The 19,542-nt window shown below is 34.0% G+C and overlaps 2 protein-coding genes across 20 annotated transcripts in view; one reads left to right on the top strand and one right to left on the bottom strand.

Annotated features, from left to right (window-relative positions):
* Nucleotides 1-19,041, bottom strand: part of LOC106879513 (histone-binding protein RBBP4) — a 27,900-nt gene extending 8,859 nt beyond the window's left edge. Inside the window, exons 1-8 of one of the 4 annotated variants that reach the window (XM_014929121.3) lie at nucleotides 18,958-19,041; nucleotides 14,990-15,134; nucleotides 10,356-10,406; nucleotides 6,964-6,996; nucleotides 5,966-5,998; nucleotides 3,585-3,679; nucleotides 2,952-3,125; nucleotides 1,559-1,613 (exon numbers count right to left, since the gene is read on the bottom strand). In XM_014929121.3, coding sequence (XP_014784607.1) covers nucleotides 1,559-1,613; nucleotides 2,952-3,125; nucleotides 3,585-3,679; nucleotides 5,966-5,998; nucleotides 6,964-6,996; nucleotides 10,356-10,406; nucleotides 14,990-15,134; nucleotides 18,958-18,976 — 605 coding nt within the window. In that variant the 5' untranslated portion in view covers nucleotides 18,977-19,041. The remainder of the gene's footprint in view (nucleotides 1-1,558; nucleotides 1,614-2,951; nucleotides 3,126-3,584; nucleotides 3,680-5,965; nucleotides 5,999-6,963; nucleotides 6,997-10,355; nucleotides 10,407-14,989; nucleotides 15,135-18,957) is intronic. The other 3 variants (XM_014929122.3, XM_014929123.3, XM_014929124.3) reach the window with 3 other exon arrangements.
* LOC106879514 (ralBP1-associated Eps domain-containing protein 1) overlaps nucleotides 18,992-19,542 on the top strand; it is a 137,892-nt gene continuing 137,341 nt past the window's right edge. For 5 of the 16 annotated variants that reach the window (XM_089346960.1, XM_089346954.1, XM_089346943.1 and 2 more), the window contains exon 1: nucleotides 19,014-19,542. The gene's annotated coding sequence lies outside the window, so the exon portion shown is untranslated. The other 11 variants (XM_089346944.1, XM_089346940.1, XM_089346928.1 and 8 more) reach the window with 9 other exon arrangements.

Genomic DNA, 19,542 nt, shown 5'->3' with positions numbered 1-19,542 from the left:
GACGACAAGAAAAGACATTTTTGACAATATATGTTGAAATGCAACTGACATGAACCTGCCTTGGGGCAAACTAGTTGGACTTGCAACAGATGGAGCACCAGCAATGTGCGAGGAAAAATAGAGGACCAGTAGGAAGGATGCAGGAGGACTGTACTGGTGAGCTGATAGCACATCACTGCATCATACACTAAAACTTACTGCGTGGTAAAGTTCTCAACATGGAACATGTAATGAGTACTGTAACACAAACTGTCAACTTTATCAGAGCCAAAGGTTTAAACCACCATCAATTTCTGTCTTTCTTGCAGGAAATAGATTCAGAGTTCGGCAATATGCCCTATCATACAGAGGTATGGTGGCTAAGTTGGGGAAAATTTCTCAGTAGAGTTTTCCTGCTGATCGAAGAAATCTGTCAGCTCATGGACAGCAAAGGAAAAGACTCCACAGTTTTGTGAGACGAAAAGTGGAAATGAGAGTTGGCGTTTCTGTCTGACATAACTACTCATCTCAACATCTTGAACCTGCAGCTCCAGGGATGGGACCACTTGGTCACTGATATGCATGATGCAGTGAAAGCATTTCAAGTGAAGTTGCGCTTATGGGGGACACAAGTGCACCCATGCAACTTGTCTCATTTTCCTTGTTGCAAAGCAATGCTGCACCAAGTCATCACCATGGTGTTTTCAAATGCACTCTTTGCTGAAAAACTGCACTGAGTTCGCACACCATTTTAGTGACTTTGAAGTACAAAAAAGTAATTTCGAGCTGTTTTACAACCCATTTGCCATTGACGTGGAAACCGCACCCGTACATTTGCAGATGGAGCTCATAGAGCTGCGGTGTAATGGGGCACTAAAGGCAAAGTATGACACTGTGGGGCCTGCACAGTTCACTCGTTTCATTCTTAAAGAAATGCCCCAGCTTTGTCTACATGCAGCTCGAACCTTGAGCATGTTTGGTAGCACATATCTGTGTGAGCAGCCATTCTCTGTGATAAAGATTAACAAAACATCACACTAGAGTCAGCTCACTGATGAACTCCTGCAGTCCACCCTGAGAATCTCCATAATACAGAACTTTATTCCAAACAAGCAAACATGCTGCTAAGAAAAGATGCCAAACATCCAGCTCTGACGAATTGGCATAAGAGTGAAAATTGGTATTCCTTGATTTGCTATTATTTTAACTTTTGTCTATTTTAATTCGTATCATTTTTTAAAAAAGGCTTAGTTTTGCAATGCTTAATGAATGTTTATCCTGCTCGGCCTGCAACCTTAAGTGTGATTTGAATTTTGGCTCCGTGTGCAATTGAGTTATAGTAACGAAAGGGTCAATCTCAAATTAAGCTATCTTTGGAACTATTATCAAATTGAACATGAAATTTTAGTGAAAGGTTTTAATTTCATAGATCACTTGAAAACACGAAGTTTGCACCACTGAACGAATGGTGATCTTAGACAGGATGGCACCAAAAAGGTTAAATGATCTTTTTTTTTCTTCTTAAATATACACACCAAATCTTTGTAAAGTCAAATTTGTTTCAACTGCCAGTACTTACCCTTCCTTTTGGTGTCCTTTAAGTCTAAGTTCAGGATTACACTCACCACTAGGATCTAATAAGAAGAGAAGGCATATTGTCAATAAACAATCAAAATGGAGAGAGGAACCCCACCACTGAAATAGTTTTACACTAAATAGTTACCATATTTACTCATGTATACACACTAAAACTGGGGTGCAACTTATGCTTGGGGCAAAGTTAAAAATTACAAGGAGAAAAACAAAAAGCAAACAAGATTTAACACTAAATTAGGGATGTAACTTATACAAGTAAATATGGTAGATATTCTATCAGTAAAAGTATCTCAATCTGTTTATTGAGTTGTATTTGCATTACAGCAGAGAGGAGTTGCAGAAGTGTTGTGCAGGGGTGATGTTAACATCTCATGGAATCTGAAAAGGGATGCACTCATGAATGCCCCAGGCCCGCACACCAACAAAGTAATGCTAGCCGCATATCGATCCATGCTGCAATGGAACCTCTAATTCAAAAGACAGAAAAGAAGAGATGGAATCCACAGGAGCACAAAGTAGCAAGATTCAAACTAGAGATGATAGATGGATTTTCTGATGCTAAGGCTAACATTGTTACTTGTACTGAAGTGTTTGATCAGTAGAAGTCTTGTCTAACAAAACTTCCTAGTGAAATGAAAGGTAAAGGAGATTCTGTAACATTAGGAATAGAGACTTCCTGGCAAAGTATGAGCCTGTGTACATTGTTTCCAGTGACAAAGTTATATTTATACATAGATTAAATGCCAGAAGTGGGGGAGCACAAGCATGAACATTTAAACAAGAAAACAACACTAAATATTAAATTGTCATTTCAGTTGTTCATGGAAAACAAATTGGATGCAGCAGCACAAGCAGAGTTCCTTAGTACTGTTTCCCCAAATCATGAATATGCAGTGTAGTTGCAACTGAAACCGACACATCATATATCTAGTGACGAGGTCATTTTGTTGTGCCTGAACATATGGGTAGTTACTGAATGGTTTATTTAGAAACAAGTAAAAGGACAAAGCCTTTGACTTTAACCCTTTAGAATTCAGATTACTCTGCCAAATGTAATGCTTATATGTTGAAGCGTTAAAGTGATATAAATGCAACAAATATAGCATCTACAAAGTTGGATTCTATACGAATACTAAAATTATATAAAAAGAAAACTACACCTAACTTGAAGGATATCAATAAATGAAACTATGATGAACCATAGAAAACCATGCTGTGTTAAAAAAGCATTTAATGAATTGCACCTCAGAATAGTTGGTATTACCATCAATTAATGTCCATTCTTCCTGGCCTGCATCAATCAAATAGAATTAAATGCAGTAATGACATACATAAAAAATATAAAAAGTAAGAAAGCAGGTTATTTTTTTACTTACCAGGCTTCGATGGATGTTTTGTATAATCAAAAACTAAAACATCACTGGATGGTGTTTTAGTGGCAATGATACAAGGGTTTTGGGGCATGTAGCGAGCCCTGTTCACTTCACCCTCATGATTTATCTTGATTTCTATTTCTATTTTGCCACTCACTGAACCAAATCCACCAAATTCTGCAAAGAAACAAATTAAAGAGTAATATTTGAAAATAATTAAGAATGGAAATTATCAACATCATCATCATTTTAATGTCCACTTTTCTGTGCTTGTACAAGTCAGATGGAGTTTACTGAGGCAGATTTTCTATGATCAGACACTCTTCCTGTAGCCAACCCACATGTCTCCAAGAAAGGTAATATTTCCCCTTGGCCAGATATATTTGCATAGAATATTAAAAACAAATGACACCACTCGTATGACAGACACATGCACATACACATGATGACCTTTTCCCCACAAACTAAATTCACTTATAAGGCTTTGGTTGACCAAGGAACACAGTAGAAGAGACTTGCTGAAGGTGCCATGAAGTTGGACTGAACTCAGAACCATGTGGCTGGGAAGCAAACTTCTCAATCATATAGCTGTGTCTATGCCTATAATAACAATGGTGATTTTAAAAGAATACTTACCTCCTTTTTCACTGTCATAATGAGAAGCATCAAACTGTGCATTGTCATTAGGCAGCTGCACACTAGCAATAAGTAGGTGATTTTGTTCATCAGATCTGGAACGGAGGGAAAAAGAAAAAGAATGTTTCCTTAAAAAAATTGTAAGATATTGGGATATTTTAAAGTTTAGATTTACCTCTATGTTAAACTAAATTTAAGTGATAAATTTAATAATATACAATTCAAAGTAGAAATGGCTAACAATATCTAAATACACAATACTGACATGTCTGTGTAGTAGAAGATGGAGTGTTATGCTCTCTACAGATGGCAATGTAAAGAGCCCATCAAAAAGTCTACTAGCAATATATTTACAATTATACACTAATATAATTAACATTTCAGACATATAATAATAATAATGATTGTTATTTCTTAAGATATGAGGTAGGAGATTTTAGTGTCTCAACTAGAGACAATTCAATGTCCATGACAGGATACAAACACAAAAGCAGAGAGCTAGAGATTTGATTATCTTGTCCAACAGGCCACTGTGTCTCATGTATTATTAAACATATAGCAAACACAAATACACTTACAATTATCAAATTGAAAATTACAGCAAAACTATCAGCTAATTACAAAGCATTGGAGACAATTCTACCATTCATGCAACAAGTTTATCTAGAAAAGAAACTATCCTTCACCTGCAGGACACAGAAGGGAGAAAGTGTTTAGCTTGGCAATGATCAACATTTAAGAAACGTAAAATATATTGAGAGAGATCTGGAATCAGTGCCAGATATCTGGTTTCGTTCCCAGTATTTCCCCTAAGTTATTGAAAAATGCAGGCAAAATAAATCGGGAACAAAAGGGAATAATGGCAATAGGTATTCTAATAAGTGAACCTCATGCAAGTCATCTAGAAAGCATTGAACTGCACCAAGATTTGAAATGAATATACTTTTACTGTATAGTACAAATAAACTCATGGCTTGTCAGCATAGGCACAAAACAATCCTATGAGAATGATCCCAAACAATTTCGAATATGTAATAAATTGATAGGGATGATTATTCCCAACTCAGGCATGCAGTTTAAGACTAGATTTACAACATGTTTAGAGAGAGAGAGAGAGACTCAACATACTACATTGAGTACTATGTTAAAAGATATTGTTCTTTTCACAACTGGGTGAGTAAAATACAGAGCATGCAACACCACAGGACACTTAAAACATGCAGCAATACTCAACAATGAAATCAAGCGACAAATAGCAGAAAGAATAGAGAAAGTACCTTGCATACCCCCCACCCACCAGCAATATGCTCCTCAAACCAAAGTTTGATAAAATTTCACTGTTAAGCACATAAGCATTTTTAAATACTTTATCTTGAATATTCAGAAGTGCATATTTGTGTTACAAAAGCTGTTTTATAATTATTGTAATGCTAAATTTACCGGGAAAATTGCTCAACAAACTGTTAAAACAACATATCCAACTCCTCTTTAATTTCTTGTCAAACTGATTAGAATTTTCTTGCCAATAACATTTTAGATGTGACTAAATTCACAAAGGATATATCTAAAACAAACCAAAATCAACTTTTTTTTTCTAGTGCTACAAAAACTCCACATTTAAAGAGGGCCTATGTCTGTAGCATTTTTTTCTCTGTAGTACTTAGGCCAATGATAAAATACACACTCACATGTACACCTCTCTCACTGCTACTTTGAAAATAGATACAATTAAACTTAACTAAAATGGTTATGCCAAATTTAGCATTAAATACATAAAAAAAAACCCAACATATGTTATGGCTTCTAAAGTTAATTCCAAAATCTATGCTGTATAAATTACAAATGCAGTAAATAAAACTGATTTGTTATACAAAGAAAAGAGTTTGAGTTAACAAGCGGAAGTAATGTTTAATTATTTTGCTAATAAAAGCAGGAAGCATATTAAAGTAAAGCTGCAAAAATTTATTAGGGTATATACTGAATATAAGCTATCAATAAATACATAAGCCAAGTTAGGAAGGTTCAAAAATCTTGACAATCTGGACGGGTACATCTACATACCATGTTGTTTTACAAGAGCCCAGGCGTTCAAGAATAAACAAACAGGTACCAGTTTGAAATTTGAGCAAAACGGAATTGTCTATTAAAGATATATCCCTTCAAATGCTGTTTTTGTGTGCACACACATGTGAGAATGAAGAAACTATCAGAGAGAAAGAGGCAACAATAAAGATGAACAACTAGAACTTATATATAAAAAATAATAATAAAAAAAATATTTGTACATAAACAATAATATAGAGCCAACTGAAAAATAATTATTTGGGCAGTTACAAAAAGCCATACATTTGATTTGTAGAGAAGAAGACTAGTCATAGTACCTGTCCAGATTGTCAGAATGCCACCTAGAGCAGCTGAAATGAAGAAAATCCACGTAGTTGAGAAAGAGACAATAACTAAAATTTATAATGATAATATATCAACATATATTATCAAGAAAATATTTTGGGTAAACTGTTATTGAAATTTGGACACATTTGGAAAATAGCTGCACAAATGGCCATTCAAAAAAAGAAATACTAAGATGAAATAAGTTTCCTGTTATATCCCTTATAAAATACTGCTGGAAACAGATCATCCAATCAAGCATAGATGTACTCTTAGCAATGGGTAAGGTAAAAACAAGTTCACACCGCAGAAAATGTTAGGCAGAACCTCATACCAAAGATGAAATTCTATTTAGCTTATCACACCAACTGCTACAAGACAAGCAAGTTTTCAGAAAAATATTGAAGACTAACCCCAAAGCATTTGTCATGCAAAAATTTACTTAATCTAGAAAATTAAGCTTGCATTAACATCCACTATACAAACTGGTAGAAGCTGTTCATATTTTTCATATGCAAATAATGTGCAAGCACAGCACCTAAAGAATTAAACTGGCACAAAGTCCTAATCCCATTATTATTTATAAAACTGTTGCATTAGAAACAAAGCTCTACCTTTCTAGTATGGAATAAGCTATTTTAATTAAATATTATTCTGCTAAGAGGTATATAGCCAAATTAAGGATAACCAGAAGATGTTATTTCAACAGTTTGGGCAATTGTAAACTATACAAATATATTTCAAGAAGATTACATGAATAAAATTATGATATATTAAGTTCTCTCTGTGGTGTTGGATTATATATTATAAACTTTTAATTCATTTGTAAATATATTAAAAACTGGTGGGAGAGAGGTCATCAGTCGATTTAAAAGGTTAGAAGCCACCACTACAAGAAAGCATGCAAGTGAGGAGCTGGAGTTATGGTGTCAGTATTTAAAAAAAAAAAAAAAAAAAAAAAAAATAACAGGCAGGAAATGAAACTGCTCACATCCGAGAGTTGTTCGAATCGGGAGATGATGAGCTAGAGTTAACAAAATAGAAAAACAGAGAGTTCTTTTAAAATGTCATGGAATTTTAAGTATTTATATAGCTTAAATTAGTCAGGGGCTCAATATTTATATGATTGAGAATAGAACAAATTTAAATGTATATTTTAAATCCAAATCTTTATTTAACAAAAAACAAAATTATTTGTTGATACAAACCTGTACAAGTGTGAGGGAGAAAATTAAAAATAATCAAGAGAGAAGAGATAATGCTGTGAACTGGTAGAAAAATAATTAATGGTACTCAACTGTAAACAGAATTTTGTTCAATTTAATTCCAGCTATCACTAATTCATAAGAAAAATGAGAGAAAGTGAAAGACAAAGGGAAATAAATACTATGAAAATGCTGACCTTATAGGCATAATCTTTAATTCAAAGAAAGATGTACTTGATGACATAAGTAGAATGTTATATTTGCTGAAGCTAACACTTCACATTTCACAAATTAAAATTTCATGTTTCCATTCCCTAGTATTTCATTTGAGGAATAGCATTTGATTAGTCTGTATTCAATCCCTCCAGCATCAAAATTACCACTATATCCCTGTTCCATTATGTTGTTGATTTAACAAGGATAGCATTAAATCAATACAAATCCATCCAGTACTCACCAACTATTATTCTGTATTGCTAGCTGTCTCGATCCATATCCATCACTTACCTTTATTGCTATACATCATTCATTCTCCTATACCACCATCCACCTTCTACTGTTGTTTTTACACTGTGCATGCTGTTTCTTATTCATTCACCTTACTAACAACCAACATGAAGCTATCAGTCACTCTTCCACCACTTTTCTCATCCATTTATTGTTCCCGCCATCACATCCATACTCTCCTATTCAACTTCTTGGTCATGTTTGCCATGACATTAGAGACTACACAGTATAGAAGATTCTCTTGGCATGCAGGGGTCAAAGCAACTTCTCTAGAGCAGGTGCCACAATGAAATGTAGTATACATAGTATACTATGTAAAGTGGTTGGTATTAGAAAATACATCCAGCCATAGGAACCATGCCAAAATAATCAACAACTGAATGAGTTGTGGTCTTGCAACCTAAGACAGCAGCATTTCCAAGAACTTAGACTGCAATAAATCAGCCAGCCAATCTATGCCAGTATGGGAAAAAAAGACAAAGTTACATGACTAAGTATTTGGAGCTTTATCAACACAAAGCCAACAGCCAATATTTCATTGTTTCTAAAAGGAACCTGAAAATATTGGGAGAGGGAAGAGAAAATTAAAACAGTTTTAAGTCCAATTTGAAGTTGAATACTGAAAATGACCTAAGAATAACAATAGCCCCACCCACCCCATTTTCTAACATACATTCTTATATGTATGAGGGATATAAAGAGAAATTAAAGAGATAGTTTAAGATCAATTCTAGCAAAGTTGGTGGAATGAAAAAAAGAACGTTGAAGCCAGGATGTCTGCAATACAGCATATCCCTCTAGATAGCTCTTATGGGGCAAAATCTTAATGATCACTTCCCAATTCCTATTGTAGATATCTTTTACCACTGACTTTATTCTTCCACACAGACAAAAGCTTTTTGTAATCCTATGTTCACATCAGAGCAACTGCTTCACCAACATCCAACTACTATTACCTTGGGGTTTGGGAGTCTTTTACAACTAACATCCTCAAACTTACTTGCAAAATAGACATTACCCACCCAATAAAATAATTATTCCCAGCCAATTCAGCAGTTATATCAGTAAAGAGAAAGTGCGAAAAAGAATACAGGTAATCTGCCGGGAATATCCATCCATATTTGATTCCAGTTGTGCACACATCCAAAAACGTGCGAAGTTGTGGAGATAAGCTGTAATATAAATTATCAGTAGGCACCATATGGAGAAGAGATACCTGCTCAATTGAAATCACTCCATAGGTATTATTAAACAAAAACAAACTAGCAAATGGAAATCCAAAACTTGCCATGAAAGTAAATAACCTAAAATAAAATCATGAGGAATTATAACAGGACAAAACTAATGCATCACAAAAGGTACAAACATATTGACTTTATTATTGTAAAACAGTAGAATCAGAGGAAACTAGTAATTGTCTGCATTAGCAAACTGTTATACAGAAAGTTCAACAGTTGAATAAATTTTATGCTATATGGAAGAAAGGAAGTCTAACATTTAAGCAAAAAAACTCTTTATTGGAAAGACAAGTGAGGAGTGTTTCTGTACACACACGAATAGTAGTGCACTACAAGTTTAGAAAGTTTAAAGAAATGACAGAATCAAATTATTTATAAATACAACATACAGAAAAATTATACAATGATGCAGAAGTTTTGTTCAATGCAATATGTAGAAACAACAGAAAAAGTTGACAAATATGGGGGGAAAAAAATTCAATGCCTTTATTGTTCACAAAAGAAATATATAAATATTGTAGCTAATCTAAGTTTGTACATACATGTATGTATGTCTATACTTCCACTGAGAAACCAATTGTAAAATGATATGCAGCAACTCCTAGCTAAAACAAATACAAGAAAACCTTTAACCGACTACAATAAAAATAGAATTGGATGCACTTGTAAATCATTTTCTGAGCCAAATGAATCGTTAATTCTTAATTTAAAATAAGCTGATCTTGAGATAGGGCAATAATTCCAGAAAACTGCTCAAATCATTTATGTATTTCAAGAGAAAAGCACCCTCAAAATATCATGGGAGATAAAACACTGGAAGTCCAATAGCTGGAGAAAATTATTATCTATATTATGTATTTAATTATATATGAATAGAACACACATTTTCTATAAACTTTGTGCATTTCTTAGTAAGAACAAAAGCTACAAAAAAAAATTAAAAAAAAAAGAAACTTTCAAGCTTTAACTGACTGCATTCTAAGAGTGTATAACAAAATATAGCATTGCCAACAAAATAAGATAATCATCAGTCGACAACTGTAGCTGTAGCACACAGTTAGGCAAGTACAATCAAAAAGGGAGGCTAGCAAGACAACTAAGGTATGGTCTGTTCTGCAATCTTGCTCCTGCATACAACAATCACCAGGATTATATTTAACAAGATATTTTTTAATAGCATTTCTGATGCCCATCTTTTATAGATATGAACTGGCACTTAAATGAGATGTTGAAAGGTGACAAATTGACCAAGCAGGTAGACTAAGATAGCTTTAGAACTGACCTAGCAGCAAACACCAAACAAGCCAAAAGGTGCTGCTTTTGGAGTTTTTAACAAAACCCTAATCTACAAAATTTGTTAGTGAGCAAGCAAGGCATTCAGGATTGGTCATAAATTACTGGTATGTGCAATTCAGATTACAAATACAACTTACGTATGTGTTCCCAGAATCAGCCGATGCAACGAATAGTCCTTTCCTTCAGGTCTGTAAAGAAAGAAAAAGTTTGCTTTGAAAAAAAAAAAAAAAAGTGGTTGATGTTCCCATAACACCCATACCTGCCTGAAATAACCTATTTGTATTTTAATGAGAATTTATGTGCAAATCTCATTAGTACATTCACGAAATGTGATGTCTGAGCGCTGTGAATTTTTGCAGATTTTTTCCACTTCAATATTCTGAAATGTTTCAAAATGGACAAAAACTGGATACCAGTTTTATGTCAACAAGCAAGTTTAAATTCAAGGTATTTTTGAAAGAAGACAGAAAATTCTAGCAAAATATATGGCAAACATAAAAACCATATGATTATGAATAGGATATTTCTACTTCTGAAAACAAAATAATTCTAACAGGTACAATAGCAATAAGGAAAGAAATAAAAAGTTCTTTACTAGTAAAAGTTTAAAAACGGTTTTTTGTAGTTATTTCTAGGAAAATTTTAGACTTAGCCAGTCTTTTCAAGGAAATTATACACATTTTCTATGCTGATGTTTAAACAAAATTTTAATAATTTTATATTTTGTTGAATTTACCTGTAGTTAGATTTGCTTTGAGATAAAAATTATGAAATAGATATAAGAAATTTTTGTTAAATTGTGTTCCAAAAATAACATTAATATATTGGTTAATAAAAAGAGATGTCTTATGAAACCAGTCTAAATTCAAATAATTTAGAATGCAATTGAAACACAAGGAGTGTATTTTGGGTAGCAAGATGATAAAGAAAAATTTAAATGAACTTCTTATCACAATTTTATAGGACCTAAACACTAGCTTAATACAAGCGCTAAGAGCACCGTCCGAGCGTGATCATTGCTAGAGCAGCTGTCTGGCATCTGTGCCAGTGGCACGTAAATAGCACTATTTGAGCGAGGTCGTTGCCAGTGCTGTTGGACTGGCTCCTGTGCAGGTGGCACGTAAAATACACCATTTTGAGCGTGGCCATTGCCAGTACCACCTGACTGGCTTTCGTGCTGGTGGCACGTAAAAGCACCCACTACACTTTAGGAGTGGTTGGCATTAGGAACGGCATCCAGTTGTAGAAATTCTGCCAAATCAGATTGGAGCCTAGTGCAGCCATCTGGTTCGCCAGCCCTCAGTCAAATTGTCCAACCCATGCTAGCATGGAAGGCGGATGTTAAATGATGATGATGATGATGAGAGGGGAGGGCAAAAACTCTTTCTTTCGTTTTGTTTGTTAATTACTAAATTTCTAGAATATTTTCACAATTAATTAATGCACACAGGCAGTGTATGTCATTAGAAATATAGTCAAAGACATTCAAATCATGAAATCTAGTGTGTCTAGCACAACTTGTAAAATGTCCAAATTCTAAACTATCTTTAAGTAAACTTCAGCTGAAAAATATGAACATTTAAAATGTAGATAACTGGTTGCATTTACTTGGACACATTCATTAAAGCATTACAACAAACGCTTTAAAACCACTTCTCCAACTGTAGCATAGGTTAGCCTAGCCAACACTATGATAGTCCTCTTCACTCTATCTGCTACATGAGCCCTTGTCTTCATTTCGTCCCTCAACATCTGAAACCATGGTTTCTTTTCCTTTGACATCATTCCTTTCACAAGTCACCTAACCTATCCATCTCATCCCATTTCTCTTTGTAATACCCATCACCGACTCTTAATCCCAACATCCTCTGCAATTTATTGTTTGTTCATCTTTCCACTATTCCAATGATACTGCACTCACCACTAAACTAATCTCATACCTGTTCTTTCTAGCTTTTTCTGCTGGCCTTAAATTAGCCATACCATACTTCTATAAACTATAGCATTTCTCATAATACACTTTTCCCTTCAGAATCAATGTTGCTCTGCCCACCATTAAATTGTCACTCAATTCTCAGAACATCTTCATGTGCATTTCATACTATCTACTTTCTCCATCCAACTTATCTCTTTGATAATGCTTCCAGCCTTAGATTCACATCATTTTCAACTCAACATTCCCTTCACCTGCAGCCCTTTCTACACAAACTTAAAATATAACTACCATTAAGTTAATGAACATCTCACATTGTGCATTTAATGGAATCCATACCAATACCTTTCTCGCTTTTGGCACAAATACTTCTCACCACAGTTCCAGCTCTTCAAAATTGTGCATACTCTCTCACATCAACATCACTATCCTAATCAACCATTCCTCAAATCTCTCACTGCTCATGCCACCACTCTGTGCAGAGTCGTGTTAATAATTTTTTTTTATACAGATCAACAATCTCAAGAAACGACTATTTTCTCCTGTAAGTGTTTAAAAATAAAAAAATTCCACTTCCTGACAACACTAATCTACATCTTTTTCAATAATTTTTTCAACACTTTAATTCCATGCTTCTATAGTTTAATTTCTCTTTAAGAATATTACAGTCCAGGAGGGTTATCTTTCCTTCTGTACACAAAAATGAGAGTACTCAACTCCAAATCTACTAGAATAGTCTTCTTTCATCAACATCCAACAGATCTTGTAGTTTTTACCACACCTCAACTTTCTATTTCTAACATATCTCCCACAACATTCAGAGGCAATCCTGTTTTTCCAATCTTTAGGTTCAATATCCTCACCACCTTAACTTCTTTTCTAGTTATTGCTTCTGAGGTTCTACAACTATATTGTTCTTATATAATGTTGCAATCACATTAATTTTTCACATTCAATAAACCTCTCCATACATCTATATCACTTCCAAGTTTCCTTAATTCTATTTGGATTTCACCAATTGCAATTCATCTTCCAAGCAGCCCACATATCACTCTACAGTGAACTGCAACCAGTATGTCACAGTGTAACGTGAATATAATTTTTCCCCCCTATAATTTTAGTTCAGGTGTGCCACCAAATTTTGAAAAGAATATAAGTGTACTACAAGTGAAAAAAGGTTGTGGAGCACTGCTCTACACCAAGGCCATTTTTTCTGCTTTGTAATCTTAAATATCTATCTTTCTATGAATCCATATGTTCAAGCTGTTTCCTCCTATATGTCTCCCATACCTCTGCAGTCTTTAGCTTTCATGCAATGTCTTTTCTGCTATTACACCTCCTTGTTTCCTTCATCTCACCACCATGTTTTCAAATGTCTTGGTGGGTGTTTCGTCCATCCACACACACACATCATCAACTCCTTGCATTATAACAAAGCATCAAATAATCTTAGCCTACTCGCAGGATCATTTTAATAGTTGTTAAAAAACCTTTTATTTTTCTTCTTCTGAAGCTTGTACTATTGTACAAGCTTCTAAAATGGTTCCTCTCTGCTGAATCTATCTTTGCAACCATCATTTCTAATTTTGAAAGAAACAATACATTCTTTCCTTCCATACTTTATGAATCAAAATAATAATAATTACTAATGTCTCTTCCCCATAAATTATGTCAACACTATTCAACTCCCAGTTTTGAAAAATGCTGTTACAAAATATATAGGTATCTTTCAAAACTGGCAAAAAACAGCTTATGAAACTCAAAATACAGACACACATATATACAAAACATTGTACTTATTCTAGGCCAATTTTGATAATGGCTAAGCAAACTTTTTCAACTAATTCCAATCCTTCTAATCATTTATTCCCCAAATACAACATATTTTCTATTTTATTCCCTTACACGCCAAAATATACATTCACTTATTGTGTGTTACTGCTAGAATAACATCAATTTTTTTTTTTTTTAGATAAGCTACCAGCTTTTGGCTTTAACAGTATATTCACATCCAAGTTCCTACAAATTTCCCCAAAACACACAGATGCATGGTTTAGAATCTGGCTCTATACCTATTAGGTCTAGTGTCAACCCCATTGTGTGGCAGTTGTAGCCTCAGGTTGGTCATGGAGTTCAACAGAAACAGTGCAGAAGACAATTGTGTCGTGTGTGCATATGTGTGTGTATATATATATACACACACACACAATATATATATATATATATATACACACACACACCTATCTGCCAGTAAAATTGTGTTCATAAACACAACTTATACATTTGATAAAATGAATAGTTTCAAATTTCTTAGTACAAGGCCCAGCAATTTGGATGGGGTGGAGAGAGAGAATTAAGTTGATTTGAATTTCCAGTATTCACTCTTTACACATTTCACTGAAAATTCCTGTTGCAGAAAACTTCTCACTTTTTGTTTTGTTTCGCTGTTCTCCTTTGTGGATCACTGCTAAGATAATTTTTTTTGGCTCAGTAAGAAGTCAGTAGAAAAAGACTTGCAGTTACTTTTAACCAAGTAGTGAAATTAATCTTTATTATACATCTGTAGATGGCAGAACAATGAAAGACTCCTTGCCTGTAGCTAAGAGACAGAGATTTGCTTTTACAAAAGGCTGTGCTGAGTAAAGCTCATATGAAATCCAACACCGTGGCTGGAAACTATAAAAAAAACCCATTGCAATTTAAGATATATTTCCCCAGTATTTACATTAAGTTAGCGAACCACACTGTCACTATAAGACAACTAAAAGAACAACCATCACCCATCTTATACTGTGAATATTAAACTAGAAACATTCAGCAAAGTATTGTGATACATACCGAGTGACATCTGGTAACCACTGAGCAGTTAGACTAGGCCATTCAAGGGCATGAGTCATGACCAAATCATAAAGAAATGGTGTGTTCTTCTTCCAAATTTTGTACTCTTCATTGATAACCCGCTCCTCCACTGCATCATCAAAACCTTAAAGAAAGAAAAATAACTATTTATCAGATGACTTTATTACTCAGATAAATCTCATTTCATCTACTGAAGGATATTTGTGTCAAATAGGAGATCGTCCATAAAGCAAATGAGCATTTTAATCAACCTGTTCTTTAGTTTTTGAAGCATTTTCAAGAATAGTTCAGATAAAATTGTTTTTAATCTTTTGTCTTGGTGGATTTTATTTTTAGAACGTGTATGTGCCTAAAGTCCACAAGAGCCAAATCTAGAAAGTAGTGTCTAGCAGGATGAGTAATCTTGTGCTTCATCAAAAGGGCCATGCATATAAAGAGTAATATGTGAACAAGTGTTGTGGTGCGGCATCCAGGCATTGTTTATCCATGCACCAAAACAACTCAGTAAAACACTTCATTGATTATTCGACCACATGGAACATCGTGAACAATGCCCTTCCAGTAAATACAAAAAAGACATCACCATCGCATTTAAGCAACTCTCAACAGCTATTTTAACCCAACCTACTGTGATGATTGTCTTTTTGTTTCGATATCATTGCAGTACACTTACATTATGGCCCCTTTTAGTATAACAAACAGCTCCAGACTGCAACTTGTTTCTCTTTTGTTCACCTGACAGAAGAAACAGCACAAATTTTGTGGCAACATGATGTACCTTCAACTGTTCTTTCACAACCATGTGACACTTTTTTTTTGGACACCCCAAGGGCAGTTAGGCAACGATTTTTGCAAATCACAGCATGTACCTTCACACTGTAATCATTGCATGTCAACATGGAAGGTCACCCATACTGAAATAATCTTTGATGTAGGTTTTTCTTGATTTGAAACACTGGCACTAATCATGACATGTCATATGGTTCAAACAATCCTTTCTATAAAAAAGGATCAGTAAAAGTTTTTTCCATTTTGAAAAGGAATTTCACACAAACATGCCAGCCTTCCAAATCTTTCAATGTTTAGCTTGCAGCAACAAATCACTAAGTGCATTAAACATACATATTAACACCATCCAGAGTGTGTGCATCAATGGATGATATGATGTGGGTATTAAGTGAAGGTCCAAGCCACTCCTACAACACTGCTGTTAACTGGTAAGCATACTTTTAAAAATCCAGTGGGAGCAGGGAAATAAACTACAACAGCTGAAGCCAACATTATTTTTGGGCAACAAACAAAATGACCGTTACTATTTGGGTAAATTTTAAAAAATGTCTTTTATTTAAAAGTTTTGATACAATTTAGATCTTACCAGTGACTAATTTTCATTGTACTGAGCCCAATAAAATGTTAGATATACTCATAACTAATTGAATCACAGAAGCACCAATAGAAAGTTTTCATTTCAGATACCTCAGCCTGGCAGTGCCCATGTTTCACCACAATACAAAATTAAACTGCTCACTGTCATTTGTTATTACCACTACACATTAACTATTTAAGGTAGACTGGATAATATAAGTTTTAAGTGTCTTTATCAAAGACAATGTAACACCAACGTATTAACTGTAAACCTGCTGAATACAATCAATTTGGTCATCTGCCTAGACATGTGAACCATGGAGAGATAGGGAACTAATTCTAGATCTCTAGTGTCACTTCAAGTAACTATCAGCTGAGTACTTTCTGATCACCAAATTCTACATGCAGTTCTGGCCCCTTTGACCACAGTGTTCATAAAGTATATTTCCTCTGTAAAATGTTTCGTTCCCAACCCAACATTTCAACCTACAATAACAATGACCCCTCAGAACTACTTTTCAAACATCTCTTGGTACCTTCATCAAATCACTAACTTCCCAGTTGCTTCCAACTAATCCAGTGCATTGGAAAGGATAGAATATTTTTTTTAAATTTCGAAAGTTCTGACTAGCACTTAGTTGATATTTAAGGCTTTCTTTAAAAGTCATTCTAATCTAATGTTATATGGTATCCTTTTCCAATTCACACACGGCACTCCTTTCTCTCTTTACGTACAAATGGCTTAGTTTGGCTGCCACTAATTTCACTCCAAACCCAGTTTTATTGCCCTTCATAAACGATAACGGCTTTATTTTCGCCTTCAGTGAGCATTAAGAAAAAAAGCGAGCTATGGGCCATCATCACCAATCGCTTGGGGTCATCTTACACGTCCAACACGAAGAATCGGCTTTATTCTCTTTTGCGGTCCTGGGTGGCAGCCATGCTAGGGCATCCCGTACAGGGGTTTTAATCCATTATATCGACCTAATACTTTTGGTACGTACGTTTTTGTTTTAAATTTCCTTATAATCGTTTTAGTCAAAGAGTAAACTGTAAAACTGTTGGCACGTGAAATTTTAACTAACTCAATTTGGAACGATTTTACAAAGATTGTATTCCAATCACACCCCACCCATCTTCCCCGCCCCTCGAATCGAATATTCCTCACCAACTTCCTTATATTTAAGACATTAATATAGGATATCTAAGCAAATTTAAATTTATAAATAGAAATATTTAATCCACTGTAAAGTTTAATAAATGATTACAATTGGAATTTCAGATTTTTCATTTGACTTGGAAGCCCCCCCCCCAAACAATGGAACTTCTGCTTTTCAAGAAAACGACTAATACAAACGGAAAACGCGAAAATATTCTATCTTCTCATTTCAACTTTATAAAGTTATTCAAAGATGTTTAATACAGATTTTTACTCAATACGGAACGTTAAAATTCAGGAAAAACTACGTCGATTCCCATTAAAAAAAAGAAAGCAAATAACGATGACCACCAATAAATATAGAAGACAAAACAAAGCCGACTAACTTGTCTGTTTTCTACCCGATGTTTTTCATTATGGTGGACGATCTTAATAATTGATTCGAGAATTCTATGAGCTCGCATTCAAATATCTCTACTAATTCGAAAACTTCACAAAATAATAAAAATACTATTAAAAAGCATTGAATGACTGCTTCGATTAAGAGAAAAAGTTTTAGAAAGAAAGAAAAACAAGACAGAAAAATTATATTCGGACAAAATTTTTTTTACTAAGACGTCTCTTATGATCGTTAAATAACATGAAGATCAATGCAACATGTTCAAATATATTGCATACATATGCATTTATATAAAAACGAAGTTCAGTATTTTGAATGGAAACAAGATTTAAAAGCGACTAGATTAGGGGTAAAAAAAAATGAAGTGATTTAAGAGATGATAATACGAAAAGGTATAGCGATATAAGCAGCAGTTGGTGAAGTAAAGAGGACGACAGTATGGCTGCCACCGACACCAGAGGAAGGAATTGACAGAGGAGGGGGGTAGACTTGGACTTAGGAGATGGGAAAAACTAGACATTTATATCACAACAGTATTTAAAGAACACAGTATAGAATTCGTTAAATCATGAAACGAAAGGGAACAAAAAATAAAAAAAGCCTATTGATGTTTTTCGATGTGTCTACAATAAACAAGAGAAACGTGTGCTGTCAATGGTTATTCTTTTTCCAATTTATTGATAGGAGCCAATTTCTGTAAACAATAAAATTGCCGAAAAATAATGAAGTAGCAAATAAGGGGATACAGGCACAAATACGAATCAAATAACTTGAGCAGGATAAAATAAATGAGCAAACGAAATAAGAATGCAAAAGCGGCGTTTCGTTTTTTCGAGATCGCTCCACAATTTTCACAGGAACAAAAATTAAAAAAAAAAAAACAAATAAAAGAAAACAGTATCTTATTTAAGATTAGAAGAGCTTCAAAACAATTTATGACATATCTTAAAGCACTGTGACAGGAAAAGAATAAGTTTAAGAAGATAATAACGAGACTGTTGTCAATAAAAACGTATAACTTACCTCCGTCTTTATCCGTCATCTTTGCTTAGATTACAGACAACAAAGACCACATGCGCGCACACTTGCCCAAGAACACTGACTCGCGCCAATTTTTTTCAACACATTGGAATCATGGGTGAAAAGAAAGATTTTTTTTTTTCGAAATCAACTTTTTTATTTTTAGGAACTTAAAGTACCTTTTTGTTAAAAATACTGAATATTTTCGCTTAAGAAGTAAAATTTAAGAAAACTTAACATTCTAACGAAATGTTTAACTAAAATGTCAGGGAACGCACATTAGTTGACATGATGAGCTAGTGGCGAATGTTTTATTTTCAATGTGTAACTTCAGTATTCAACATGAAGTTCGAAAATTTTAAAAAATCGAAAATTCAAAGAAAATATATAATTTAATTACCAAATAAACACCATGTGTAAATACTTATATTAATAAGGTAATTCATCTTAATGAGACAGTTTCAATTAATTCTAAATGGAAGTTTAGCTATGATTTTGATGTAAAACAAAAATAAATTAAAATATCAAAAGTTAGCTTTTTCAGTGAAACCTATTATGATTAATATATACCTATATCTAAACATCGAG

The sequence above is a fragment of the Octopus bimaculoides genome, chromosome 2, assembly GCF_046866305.1.
Source record: "Octopus bimaculoides isolate indiv1 chromosome 2, ASM4686630v1, whole genome shotgun sequence".
Lineage (NCBI taxonomy): Eukaryota > Metazoa > Mollusca > Cephalopoda > Octopoda > Octopodidae > Octopus > Octopus bimaculoides.
The sequence above is the reverse complement of the archived record's forward strand: the minus strand, read 5'-3'. Positions and strand labels throughout refer to the sequence as shown.